The 14526-nt window shown below is 43.4% G+C and overlaps 1 protein-coding gene across 1 annotated transcript in view; it reads left to right on the top strand.

Annotated features, from left to right (window-relative positions):
- Positions 1–14526, top strand: part of dnajc2 (DnaJ (Hsp40) homolog, subfamily C, member 2) — a 58292-nt gene that overhangs the window by 22029 nt on the left and 21737 nt on the right. Inside the window, exons 6-8 of the mRNA XM_068059253.1 lie at positions 1743–1823; positions 11448–11513; positions 12269–12360. Of these exons, the coding sequence (XP_067915354.1) occupies positions 1743–1823; positions 11448–11513; positions 12269–12360 (239 nt within the window). The remainder of the gene's footprint in view (positions 1–1742; positions 1824–11447; positions 11514–12268; positions 12361–14526) is intronic.

The raw sequence follows: 14526 nt of genomic DNA, 5'->3' as shown, positions 1-14526 counted from the left end.
GGGGTCTTGATAGGGTGGATGTGGAAAGGATGTTCCCCCTTGCAGGAGAATCTAGAACTAGGGGTCACTATTTTAAAAATGTGTTGCCCATTTAAGACTGAGATAAAGAGAAATGTTTTCTCTCCGAGGGTTGAGAGTCTTTGGAACTTTCTTACTCAAAAGGCAGTGGAAGCAGAGTTTTTAAATATTTATAAGGCAGAGGTAGATAGATTCTTGATAAGCAAGGGAGTGAAAGGTTATTGGGGGTAGGCGGAATGTGATGTGGAGGTGACAATCAGATCAGCCATGTAGGCCACTTGGCTACTACTCCTCCTAGTTTGTATATATGCACCATCACAATTTTACTTGTCTTGAGTTGGATACAATTGGATAAAAGATACATGGCTGACAAGAGTGTGTTCCAATTTGGTAAAGCTAATTTGTGACAATAGCTGTGAATTTGCAGTGTATTTTGGCATTTTAAAGCCTATTTTTGCACTATTCCTAATGCAAACAATAATTTGAATGCATTCAATAAACTATGTTGAATGACTCCTTTTGAGAACTTGGAATCTTCCAGAAAGTAAGCATATTTATTTAAAGGAAAGTAAATTATAATTCTAATATTGGCATATGAAATTACATTGTGTTTGATATATTTGAAAAAAGGTAGTTGTTTTGGAGTACCAGTGGGAACATTGTTGGGCCTTTGTGCCTGTTCCACAATCATTTTTTCTCCTTTTAGCTGCTACTGGTTCGATAATATATTTTAAATCCTGCATTTTAGAGCTTTGTATCAGACATTAAACATGCATATTTGGGAGTCAGCAGCAACTTTCTAATTGAGGTAGCAATGTATCCAGAAGGACCATATGACTGGCAGACTGCTCTTGAGCATAGAATGTGATCATATTACACAGCTCTGTAATTTGATCACATCCTGCAGAGTTTCACAGCTTTTCTGCATTCAAACCTGGTAAAATTGGAGTAGTGTAAATATAATGTTGCCAAAATAAAGCTAATACTACAATGTTTGCTGATTTAGGGGGAATTGGGGGAAGATCGTAGACTCTCCATCTCTGCTCCATCCTTTCAGTGTGGGGTAATTTACTTGTCAACCCTCACTTAAAAATTGTAAAAGCAAAGCTTCCGCCTTGGGCATCTATTAAACACATTGACTTATAGTGAATTTGTTTGTTTGTTTCTTCCTCTATTTTTGAATAAGGTTGTAACATTTGATATGATACATTGTTCAATCAGCATCCCCAATTCAAAATCCAGTTTTACCAAACACCAGTTTTCTGAACTCCATATATTTTAAAGACTTTTTTTAAAGCCAACATATCTCATATACTTTGTTCAGTGTATTTTTCTCACTTTAGATTTAGCTTCTACTTGTTCAATTGTACATTGTTGAATGTAATTCGACACCTCCTTTGTAATACCAATATTTATTTTAGTTTAATAAAAGCAAAATACTGCGGATGCTGGAAATCTGAAATAAAACCAAGAAATGCTGGAAATACTCTGGGTCTGGCAGCATCTGTAGAGAGAGAAGCAGAGTGAATGTTTCAGAACAGTTCTGAAGAAGGGTCACTGACCTGAAACATTAACTCTGTTTCTCTCTTCACAGATGCTGCCAGACCTGCTGAGTATTTCCAGCATTTCTTATTTTTATTTATTTTAGTTTCTTGTATATAAGATTTGCCTTGCATTGCATTTTGCCAACATTTGATTAAGAAAAATACAAATGTTATTCTCAGGTGGTCCAAAAAGAAACATGTCCCAAAACTGGGCAATTTGAATTCTTCCATCGAAGAAGTAGACTCTTTTTACTCATTCTGGTAAGTTTATTTTATTTCCTAGTGCACAGTATTTTAGATGTCAATTGGTGTTTATCTACTGCTACAATCTTAAAAACAACTTGCATTTATATAGTAGCTTTAAGGCACAAAATGATCCAAGGTATTTTACAGCATTTTAACAATAGGAATAAAGATTTTAAGCGGACGGAAGAGAGTTAGTGAGCAAGGTGCAGGGTCTCGGAAGTGAGTTCAACAGAGCAAAGCAATGGTGGCTGAAAGATCTGCCACCAATGATGGTAGGGTGGGATGCCCAAGAGCCCAATATGGGTAGATTACAATATGCTCATTGATTAGTGGGGCTTAATTTAAATTATACAATTTTCAACACATGGCTCTGCAGTTTTTTTTTCTCGCCCATTTTCTCCTCCCCCTTCCTCTTAAGTTTTTCGCAAGTTACATCTCATATATACTAGTTACCTTTCGTTACCTAGGTCGCCATTATTTCTGCTTGAACTTTGACAGTGAGCAATACCAGAGTCGACTCCTGGTAATTCAGACATCACTTGCTGTAGAAACATTTGAGTCTATAAATGTCCTCATCTGACATCCACACACATACTTCTGGCTGCGCAACCCATTGTCTGCTCTTTCTGGTTGCCTGCCTCTTTTGTGCAGCCATGTGAAGAGTATGTGGGGCCCACTGGTATGCTTGAGGCCTTCCGTGATATTTGTTATAAATTTCTTATGTTTTATACTTTAATTTTCCATTAGTTGTGCTCCATTAAAAGGATGCACTTTTTGTTTGGACTACCCAGTATCTTTTTTTTAACAAAAGGCATACTTCTGGCTGGAATTGTGACAGGGAACCTTGCCTGATTTTTTTTTTTTTCTTTCTTTCATGCAATGTGGGCATTGTTGGCAAGGCCAGCATTTGTTGCCCTTCCCTAATTGCCCTTGACAACTGAGTGGCTTGCTAGGCCATTTCAGAGGACAGTTAAGAGTCAGTCACATTGCTGTGTGTCTGGAGTCACAGCAGGCCAGACTCTGTAAGGACAGCAGAATTCCTTTCCTAAAGAACATTAGTGTTTTACAACAATTTATAGTTTCATGGCACCATTACTGAGACTAGCTTTCAATTCCAGATTTTTATTAATTAATTAATTTGAATTTAAATTCCACCAGCTGCCATGGTGGGATTTGAAACTGTGTCCCCAGGGAATTAGCCTGGGCCTCTGGATTACTAGTTCAGTAACATTTACCCCTATGCCACCGTCTCCCTATTCTACCCAGCTGAGGTCAGTTTACATAGACCAGAACCTGGGATTTTTCCAAATTTTATTTACTGGGTAAGCTTGCTGCACTATCAAGAGATGCTTCCCTTCTCTTTTAAGCTGTCAATCAGATAATTGTCTTGCACTCTGTCTTTTAAGCTTGGTTAATATTGGGGATTTGAAGAATAATTGGAAGTTACGTATATGGATCCTAATCACCTTTTGGTGTTAATTAATAAAAACATACAGCTCACATTTAAAAGCCTGGACTATTAAAGAATAACTTAATAAACTATCACATCAACACACCTTATTTCAGTGCCAATGTCTTGAAAATTGGTCTCTTAATCTAGATGTCAGATTTGGCTCAGTGGTAGCACTCTTGCCTGTAAGTCAGAAGGATGTGGGTTAAAGCCCCACTCCAGAAACTTGAGCACATAATCTAGATTGACACTTCGGTGCAGTGCTGAGACTGTTGCAGTGTCGGAGGTGCAGTGTCAGACCCTTCAAGATGGCTCCTGGGCTGGAAGCTCCCTAGGAAGCTCCCTTGCTGTTCAACTCTATCCATGGCCATCTGCTCCCATCCCTAACGTTTTCTCCCCCAATCTGCCCTCTTAAACTGTTTAAATTCCCCTGGCTCTTTAAATCAGTTCATTTTAGCCCTATCTAAAAGTTAACAGTTAGTTTAGTGTATGTTACCTGGGCCCACTGCCCTCCCCCAGCCACACCTGCTCTTTGTTTTCTCAATGAAATTGATCTGGATGAAACTGACGAGAACAGCTGCCGATACTTCAATCTCCGATCCTGCTGTCTTCACAGTCCAGAGTGTCTGCAGCCACGGCATGCGGTAAGTCCATTCAGGTGAAGAAGGAGCTGCGGGACCCGAGAGAAGTCCTGTGAAAAGGTGCCCCGAACACCCAAAACATCCACGAACGGCCCCCCCGGCCGCAACTTCAAAGCGCCCGCGGGAGATGGCTCGGAGAGCATCTGCAGCGCACTGTCGGCAATGCTGCATGCCTTTATTTAAACCACTGCAAAAAAAAAACCCTTAGCAAATGTAATCACCTCTAAGTCTGCCAAATGATGCTTCACCTCCCGAAGGACGTGGATGAGCTTTCTGGACGTCGATGGTGGGCACTGAGGAAATGGCTTATTACCTGCACCAGATTCCACCCCCCCTCCCCTTCCCTGCTCCACCCTCTCAGCTCACCCCCTCACAACCCCGTCCCAGCCCGCCCCCCCCTCGCACCATCTTCACCCCGCACCCCCTTCCCCTGCACCCCCCCCTCCTCCCTCTACCCCTCCCCCTTGCATCCCCTCCTCCCACCGGCACCATCCTACACCTGTGTAGGGGCCCCAACAACCCCACTGCCTTGTGGGCGTCTCGGGAGAGACCAAGGCTAAGGGAGTAAACCCTAACAGAAAATCCGGAGCGGAACCCCGTAGGCGGTCATGTGTCACCTTTGGCATGTTTCCGGCAGTTCCTGCAGCCATACTGGTGCCAAACGTCGTGTCCTGCACTCCTTTGGACCCCACCAGAAAGGCCGAGAGGGGGGTTTTGACGACTGGGCAACTCTCAACCTCCATAAATTTGCCCAGGCATGCGCCATGGAGAGGTCACTCCATAGTTGCCTCACAGCGACTGAAACAACACGGAAGGCAGCAGTTACGGGTTATAAGTCCAGATAAATTGGCGTAGAAACTGGGCGCCACGGGTTGCCTTTGTCGGTGGGAGAGGTCATTGCACCTCACTGGACAGCTACCGCCCGCCTCAAACCGGGCAGCCCCCGGTCAATAAGGTTCTGTCCCGCCACAGTCTGCCTGCTTCAATGGGTGCTTGGAGCTCAGGGTCATTGCCCGAAAGGTGGACTGATACACCGCACCAAACAACATGAAAAAAGGAAAGAAGGTACCAGCCCTTCGCTTTGCAAGCTGGAACGTCAGAACTATGTGTCCTGGCCTGTCGGAAGACCTTACACAAATCAACGATTCTCGGAAGACCGCCATCATTAACAACGAGCTCAGTAGACTCAATGTGGACATTGCAGCACTTCAGGAGACTCGCCTCCCCGCGAGTGGCTCTCTAGCAGAGCAAGACTACACCTTCTTCTGGCAGGGCAGGGATCCTGAAGAACCAAGACAGCATGGAGTGGGCTTCGCCATCAGAAACTCCTTGCTCAGCATGATAGAGCCTCCCTCAAATGGCTCGGAACGCATACTGTCCATCCGACTGCTCACCACCTCTGGTCCAGTACACCTACTCAGCATCTATGCTCCAACACTCTGTTCCGCACCTGAAGCTAAAGACCAGTTCTATGAACAACTCCATAACATCATTAGCAGCATCCCCAACACCGAACACCTATTCCTGCTGGGGGACTTTAATGCCAGGGTTGGGGCCGACCATGACTCATGGCCCTCCTGCCTTGGGCGCTATGGCGTTGGAAGGATGAATGAGAACGGGCAGAGACTGCTTGAGTTGTGTACCTATCATAACCTCTGCATCACCAACTCGTTCTTTCACACTAAACCCTGTCACCAGGTTTCATGGAGGCACCCAAGATCACGTCGTTGTCACCAGCTAGACCTCATTGTCACAAGGCGAGCCGCCTTAAACAGTGTTCAAATCACACGCAGCTTCCACAGTGCGGACTGCGACACCGACCACTCCCTGGTGTGCAGCAAGGTTAGACTCAGACCAAAGAAGTTGCATCATTCCAAGCAGAAGGGCCACCCGCGCATCAACACGAGCAGAATTTCTCACCCACAGCTGTTACAAAAATTTCTAAATTCACTTGTAACAGCCCTTCAAAACACTCCCACAGGGGATGCTGAGACCAAGTGGGCCCACATCAGAGACGCCATCTATGAGTCAGCTTTGACCACCTACGGCAAAAGTGCGAAGAGAAATGCAGACTGGTTTCAATCTCATAATGAAGAGCTGGAACCTGTCATAGCCGCTAAGCGCATTGCACTTTTGAACTACAAGAAAGCCCCCAGCGATTTAACATCCGCAGCACTTAAAGCAGCCAGAAGTACTGCACAAAGAACAGCTAGGCGTTGCGCAAACGACTACTGGCAACACCTATGCAGTCATATTCAGCTGGCCTCAGACACCGGAAACATCAGAGGAATGTATGATGGCATGAAGAGAGCTCTTGGGCCAACCATCAAGAAGATCACCCCCCTCAAATCTAAATCGGGGGACATAATCACTGACCAACGCAAACAGATGGACCGCTGGGTTGAGCACTACCTAGAACTGTACTCCAGGGAGAATGCTGTCACTGAGACTGCCCTCAATGCAGCCCAGCCTCTACCAGTCATGGATGAGCTGGACATACAGCCAACCAAATCGGAACTCAGTGATGCCATTGATTCCCTAGCCAGCGGAAAAGCCCCTGGGAAGGACAGCATTACCCCTGAAATAATCAAGAGTGCCAAGCCTGCTATACTCTCAGCACTACATGAACTGCTATGCCTGTGCTGGGACGAGGGAGCAGTACCCCAGGACATGCGCGATGCCAACATCATCACCCTCTATAAAAACAAAGGTGACCGCGGTGACTGCAACAACTACCGTGGAATCTCCCTGCTCAGCATAGTGGGGAAAGTCTTTGCTCGAGTCGCTCTGAACAGGCTCCAGAAGCTGGCCGAGCGCGTCTACCCTGAGGCACAGTGTGGCTTTCGTGCAGAGAGATCGACTATTGACATGCTGTTCTCCCTTCGTCAGATACAGGAGAAATGCCGTGAACAACAGATGCCCCTCTACATTGCTTTCATTGATCTCACCAAAGCCTTTGACCTCGTCAGCAGACGTGGTCTCTTCAGACTACTAGAAAAGATCGGATGTCCACCAAAGCTACTAAGTATCATCACCTCATTCCATGACAATATGAAAGGCACAATTCAACATGGTGGCTCCTCATCAGAGCCCTTTCCTATCCTGAGTGGTGTGAAACAGGGCTGTGTTCTCGCACCCACACTATTTGGGATTTTCTTCTCCCTGCTGCTTTCACATGCGTTCAAATCCTCTGAAGAAGGAATTTTCCTCCACACAAGATCAGGGGGCAGGTTGTTCAACCTTGCCCGTCTAAGAGCGAAGTCCAAAGTACGGAAAGTCCTCATCAGAGAACTCCTCTTTGCTGACGATGCTGCTTTAACATCTCACACTGAAGAATGCCTGCAGAGTCTCATCGACAGGTTTGCGTCTGCCTGCAATGAATTTGGCCTAACCATCAGCCTCAAGAAAACGAACATCATGGGGCAGGATGTCAGAAATGCTCCATCCATCAATATTGGCGACCACGCTCTGGAAGTGGTTCAAGAGTTCACCTACCTAGGCTCAACTATCACCAGTAACCTGTCTCTAGATGCAGAAATCAACAAGCGCATGGGTAAGGCTTCCACTGCTATGTTCAGACTGGCCAAGAGAGTGTGGGAAAATGGCGCACTGACACGGAACACAAAAGTCCGAGTGTATCAGGCCTGTGTCCTCAGTACCTTGCTCTACGGCAGCGAGGCCTGGACAACGTATGCCAGCCAAGAGCGACGTCTCAATTCATTCCATCTTCGCTGCCTTCGGAGAATACTTGGCATCAGGTGGCAGGACTATATCTCCAACACAGAAGTCCTTGAAGCGGCCAACATCCCCAGCTTATACACACTACTGAGTCAGCGGCGCTTGAGATGGCTTGGCCATGTGAGCCGCATGGAAGATGGCAGGATCCCCAAAGACACATTGTACAGCGAGCTCGCCACTGGTATCAGACCCACCGGCCGTCCATGTCTCCGTTATAAAGACGTCTGCAAACGCGACATGAAATCGTGTGACATTGATCACAAGTCGTGGGAGTCGGTTGCCAGCATTCGCCAGAGCTGGCGGGCAGCCATAAAGACAGGGCTAAATTGTGGCGAGTCGAAGAGACTTAGTAGTTGGCAGGAAAAAAGACAGAGGCGCAAGGGGAGAGCCAACTGTGCAACAGCCCCAACAAACAAATTTCTCTGCAGCACCTGTGGAAGAGCCTGTTACTCCAGAATTGGCCTTTATAGCCACTCCAGGCGCTGCTTCACAAACCACTGACCACCTCCAGGCGCGTATCCATTGTCTCTCGAGATAAGGAGGCCCAAAAGACAAATTAGAACAGTGTGTATATTTCAAAGTTACTCCATTGGCTGTGAAGCAATTTGGGGTGTGCTGAGATCATGAAAGCTACAGTAATATATGCAAGTTCTTGATATTTTTCATTATGTTGCATGTTTAATAGAATCACAGAATAGTACAGCGCAGGATGCCAACCCTGTCGATAAAGTCTGTGCAACTCTTTCGAAGAGCAGTGCAGTTCGTCCCACTCCCTGGTTCTTTCCCCATGTCCCTGCAATTTTTTTTGCTCCAAGTATTTATCCAATTTCCTTTTGAAAGTTATTGTTGAATCTATTTCCACTACCCTATCAGGTAGTGCATTCCAAATCCTAACCACTCTTTCCCTTTTTTTCAAAAACAAAAGTTTTCCTCATGTTGCCTCTGGTTCTTTTGCCAATCACCTTTAAATCTATGCTTTCCGGTTATTGACCCCTTTAGCCATTGAAAACAGTTTTTCTTTAGTTACTCTATCTAAACCAGGGGTGGGAAAATTACGGCCCACAGGCCACATCCGGCCCATGGGAATTTTTTGTCTGGCCCTCGAGCTGCATTGCATTGCACCTTGGGAGATGTAGTCTGTGTAGTTTGCCTCTCCTATTGGAGAGACAGACATTGCGAACTTCAACTCCCAGCAAGCCCTGCACCGCTGGGCCTTCTCCAGCTGCAGAGTTGTGAATGGCTGGTAGGACTTTCGGGATGACAGCAGCTTGGATGCTTGCTGAGGAGAAAATTTTTCAATTTAAGGAGAAAATTCATAATTTAATCAAATTCTGAGGAGAATGTTGGAAAGTGAAATGGATTCGGATGGGAAATGCCAGCACGGATGTGAGTAGAAAGATGTGAACGCTGCTGTTAAACAAAAAGTCTGTTGGATATTTCCCTCACTCACATCATTCTGTCTACTATAAATCATTATTATTATTATGTGATTTAGTTTATTTTCAACAGCAGCTGCTGTCAATGTCCTTTTTTGCAGGAAACTCCTAACTTTTGGAGTTGTTGCCAACCCTCCTGGATTGCGTGGGAGTCGCCAACAATCTCCAACAAGCCTTAGAAAGATAATTGCAGCCATTTAAAAACTAGCATTTTAGTTTGGTGTTTTTTTTTTAAAACACTTTTGTCTATGTGTTGAGGATATTTGTGATGTGAGGCAGAAAGTTGTGATAGCTCCTGGGGAATAATTGATGATTCAGCAAAGCTAATTGGAGATTTAATCGTAAAGAAGTCATCAATAAACTGGAAAACTACCAAACTTTCACATAGTGCAGTGCACGGAAATGTTTAGATATAATAAAATCTGTGTTCTGACAGGAGCACAGTTGTGTGGTAAAAACAAAACTCAATGATGCAATTTTCTAACAGTGCATTGTTAACAGTGTTGATTTCAAACCACAATTGTGTTATCCATGTTTGAACAAGAATTGTTCATTTCCTGAGCTTTTGTGACCCACCAGACCATTTCTATACCCAGATGTGGCCCTCGGGCCAAAAAGTTTGCCCAACCCTGATCTAAACCCTTCAATGATTTTAAACAGCTCGATCAAATCTCCTCTTAGCCTTCTCCACTCTAAGGTGAACAACCCCAGCTTCTCTGGTCTGTCCAAATAACTGTAATCCATCATTCCTGGAACCATTCTGGTAAATCTCTTATGTAATCTCCTCAAAAAAGTCTTCACGTCCTTTCTAAAATGTGGACTAAATTCCAGATGCTTCTGAGTGATGATGTTTTGTAAATTCTGGCAGCCGTTTGAGCAATGTGCTCACCTGGCCATCATGTGCTGATCACACAATCACAACATTGATTTGTAATATTACATCATGCTATTGAATAATAATCACTGGTTGGTATTTTAAGGTTGGCAGCATAATTTGGAAGCAGATTAGTTGAAAAAAAAACTAAATAATTTTGATTCCTGATCCTTTTGCTTAGGGTTAGCACTTTTCAATGGAATCTGGAAAGCTTAAAAATGCACACAATTCTATGGTTCCATTGACTGTGGAATAACATTATAAAGAAGGTCAATGTGTAAGTTCAGCTTTTAGGTGAGATACTAGATAACTAAGGTAGTTCTCAGAGTTAAACTTATTGCAAGTACCAGAGATATATCGACAGGATATAACTTTATTGAATTCGGACTAGTGCAAATGCAGGGACAGGACAATTTCTCTTCCACCAACACCCACCCCCCCCCCCACCCCAAAAAAAAAGATGCTGATAATTTAAAGGAAAATGGATTCCCAAACAAATATTGCAATGTTTTCCTTCCTCTGCACAAATTTTCTTCATCACTGTAGCTAGTTATCTCAAATATCGGTGCAAAAATAATTGAATTCCTCCACATGTTCTGAAGCTGTTGTTTCTGTAGGAGGTGTGCTTGTTGTAGGGGTAAGATTATAGATAAAGAGCTCAGAATTTGCCATTCTTCTCCTTTCCCTAAAAAAAATTTTTTTTTTTCTCCTCATGGTATATCAAGTGTAATTGATGTAGTTGGCAGCACTTTTACCTTCCAGTCAGAAGATGTGATTTCAAGCACCACTTTAGCATGTCTTCTGGCTGATGCTTCCGTGTAATACTGAGGGAGTGTTGTAAAGTAAAATCAAACCATAAAATAAACTGTCGAAGGTGCTGTCTTTTGGGTGTAATATTAGACTTAGGCCCCTGGCAGTTCAGTTAGCCGTAAAAGAATAGTGTTCTGACCAACGTCCTTCCTAGGACCTCGCTATGTGCAAAGTAGCTTCTGCATTTTGTCTCTGTAATAAGTGACTGCACTTAAAGCTTTAAAAAGTTGTGAAATGTTTTAGGACATTCTGAAGAGATGTTAAGCTGCCATGTGGATGAAAGTTGTTCTTTTATTCTTCTGACTGCAGATGTGCCAGGTGAAATTCGGAGAATACAAAAACCAGATACTGCAAATGCTGGAAATACTTAGCAGGACTAGCAGCATCTGTGGAGAGAGAAACAGGTAATGTTTTGGAACCCGATTTGACCTGAAACATTAACTCTGTTTCTCTCTCCATAGATACTGCCTTACCTGCTGAGTATTTCCACCACTCTTTTGTTTTTATTTCAGATCTTCAGAGTGTTGTCATTAGTACCTGAATGAATACACGCAACTGCACAGTCTCTTAATTGCTATGGTACTGGGTTGAGCTTCTATTTGTAGAACATGGTCTTGTCATTTTGCAGTATCTCAATATGTACTTACTTGCTTCATTTCATTGTTAATGCTCAAGTCCTTTTATGTTCAGGTATAACTTTGACTCTTGGCGGGAATTTTCTTACTTGGACGAAGAAGAAAAAGAAAAAGCAGAATGGTATGTAATCTTATCCTTTTTTGTTTCATTGAACATTTTTTGAAATCCTTTGCCATAATTATTCTTGTAGAAACATTGTGTATGGCAAATTAGACAACTGAACCTTCATTGTTGTCAATTTGGACAAATGAAACAGTCAGAACTTTTTAAAAAATTGAGATGGAATAGTATGCCTCTGCTTGCCCACATTGAAGAAGGCAAGATCCTGGATAAAGTCAGATAGATTGAATCTATTCTCCCCTGAATCACCCTCTCTTCTCCGCCGCGCCCCCCCCCCCCCACAAAAAAAAAGCAGTGGTTCATGCTGGGATATGGTATTCTTTATTGTTCGATCAATACTGTTGTTTTAACTAGCACCTGCATCTAATTTATACTAATGATAAAAGGACTTCGTTTGTTTTTACTGTGAAAGATATTTTTCCTTTTTCATTTTTGCAAAAGCAGACCATTAAACATAGTTTTTTCCAGCTGTTCATTGCTTGAGTTGTCATAGCTTGAAGCAGTTTGACATGCCATGTGCTTCATGTTAGCAATTTAATAGATGCTACTCTTGATCCATTTATAAATTTTTTTGATCCAAATTTGATAACTCTGTAGTGTCTGCAGTACTGGGAGTTATATGTACGGGCACGTTTACTGAGTGAACTGTTTCAGCATAAACTCAGCATTACTTGGAACCCTCTCCAAACTCATTCAAGGATTAAAGAATGTCAGTAATCTAGTCTTAATGCTTTTAGTGATATTTCTCTCTGCAGTCGAGATGAGAGAAAGTGGATTGAGAAGCAGAACAGAGCAGCTCGGGCACAAAGGAAGAAAGAAGAAATGAATAGGATAAGAACACTAGTTGGTAAGTTGAGATGATTTTTGAAAACTTCGCTACAAGTTCCTGTTATTTTGAAGTTACTTTGAATTACCTGTTAAATTTTTTTTCTCAAGTGCAAAATGTTACCTCTGCTGTTTATTTAATTGCTTCATTTAAATTACTGGTTAATTTGAAGCAAGAAGTAACTTTGAATTAATAGGAGTAGAATATATATTTTTATAAAAAGACAAGATAGTGCAGGCTTACAATTTTCCCCTCGGTCCCCTACTTTTCGCCATTATAATGTCAGTTGCACTACCATGGAGATGTGTTGAGTGGAGGCCAGATGGGGCAGAAGGAAAAATAAGTGTTACTTGGCGATTATTGCATGTGGGACGACAACGTCCTGAAATAAGAAATGGGTGAATATTAAGAGTCTGCGTGTTTCCCACATGATGGATGAGCTCTTTGTGAGCCTCGTCCTAAGGCAGCCTATGACCGAGTGTGGTATCAAGGAGCCTGAGTAAAATAGAAGTAAATGGGAATTGGGGCATAGACACTCTTCTGGTTGAAGTCATACCTAGCCCAAAGGAAGATAGTAGTAGTTGTATGAGGCCAATCATTTCAGCCCCATGTTATTGCTGCAGGAGTTCCTCAGGGTAGTGTTCAATCATCTTCATCAACGACCTTCCCTCCATCATAAGTTCAGAAGTGCGGATGTTTGCTGATAATTGCACTGTATTCAGTTCCATTCACAGATAAGGAAGCAGTCATTGTGCACATGCAGCAAGACCTGAACAGCATTCATGTCTGGGCTGATAAGTGGCAAGTAACATTCATGCCACACAACTGCTAGGCAGTGACTAATGAGAGTCTAACCACCACCCCTTGACATTCAACGGCATTAAAATTGTCTAATCCCCCGCCATTGATATCCTGTGGGTCACCATTGACTAGAAACTTAACTGGACCAGCCATATAAATAAGTGTGGCTACAACAGCAGGTCAGAGGTTGAGTATTCTGTGGCAAGTGACTTGCTTCCTGACTCTCCAAAGTACTTCCACTACCTACAAGTCACAAGTCAGGAGTATGATGAATACTCTCCACTTATCTGGATGAATGCAGCTCCAACAACACTCAAGAAGCTTGACACCATTCAGCCAAAGCAGCCTCCTTGATCAGCACCCCATTCACCATATTCACGTCTTCCATCACCAGTGCACAGTGGCAGCAGCATGTACCATCCACAAGATGCACTGCAGCAACTCACCAAAGCTTCTGTGACAGAACCTCTTAAACTCATCACCTCTAACACCTAGATCATCAAGGGCAGCAAACGCATGGGGATACCGCCACCTCCTCCAAGTTCCCCTCCACGTCACACCATCCTGACTTGGAAATATGTCCCCGTTCCTTCATTGTTGCTGGGTCAAAATCCTGGAAATGCCTACCTAAGAGCATTGCGAGTTTACCTACACCACACAGACTGCTGCAATTTAAGAAGACCAGCACCCCTCAAGGGTAATTGGGAATGGGCAGTAAATGCCAGTGACACCTGCATCCCATGTACAAATAAATTAAACCCAAGCCAAGTGAATAAGTTCAGCGAAATAAGGCATGTTTGAGAAAGGACTAGAACTAGTAAAACACTACTCCTATAGACAAACTTTTTGTACACACTATTTATGAACTAATGGTAGATATCGGATTTTGGGTCTAAAGGTGGCAACTGTTTTATCAATACGTTAAGAGTAAGAGGATAACTAAGGAGAGAGTAGGGCCCATAAAAGACCAAAAAGGTAACCTATGTGTAGGGGCGGAAGATGTTGGTATGGTTCTTAATGATTACTTTGCGTCTGTCTTCACAAAAGAGGGGGGAGGGATGCAGATATTGTAGTTGAGGAGGAGGAGGAGTGTGACGTATTGGATGTGATAAACATAGGGAGAGCGGAAGTATTAATGGGATTAGCATTCTTGAAAGTTGGTAAATGACCAGGGCCAGATGAAATGTATCCTCGGTTGTTAAAAGAAGCAAGAGAGGAAATAGCAGAACATCTGACCATCATTTTCCAGTTCTCACTGGACACAGGTCTGGTGCCGGAGGATTGGAGAACTGCTAACATTGTACCTCTGTTTAAAAAGGGAGTGAGGGATAGACTGAATAATTACAGGGCAGTCAGTCTAACCTCAGTAGTGGGCAAATTATTGGA

This window comes from Heterodontus francisci, chromosome 27, assembly GCF_036365525.1.
Source record: "Heterodontus francisci isolate sHetFra1 chromosome 27, sHetFra1.hap1, whole genome shotgun sequence".
NCBI lineage: Eukaryota > Metazoa > Chordata > Chondrichthyes > Heterodontiformes > Heterodontidae > Heterodontus > Heterodontus francisci.
The sequence above is the reverse complement of the archived record's forward strand: the minus strand, read 5'-3'. Positions and strand labels throughout refer to the sequence as shown.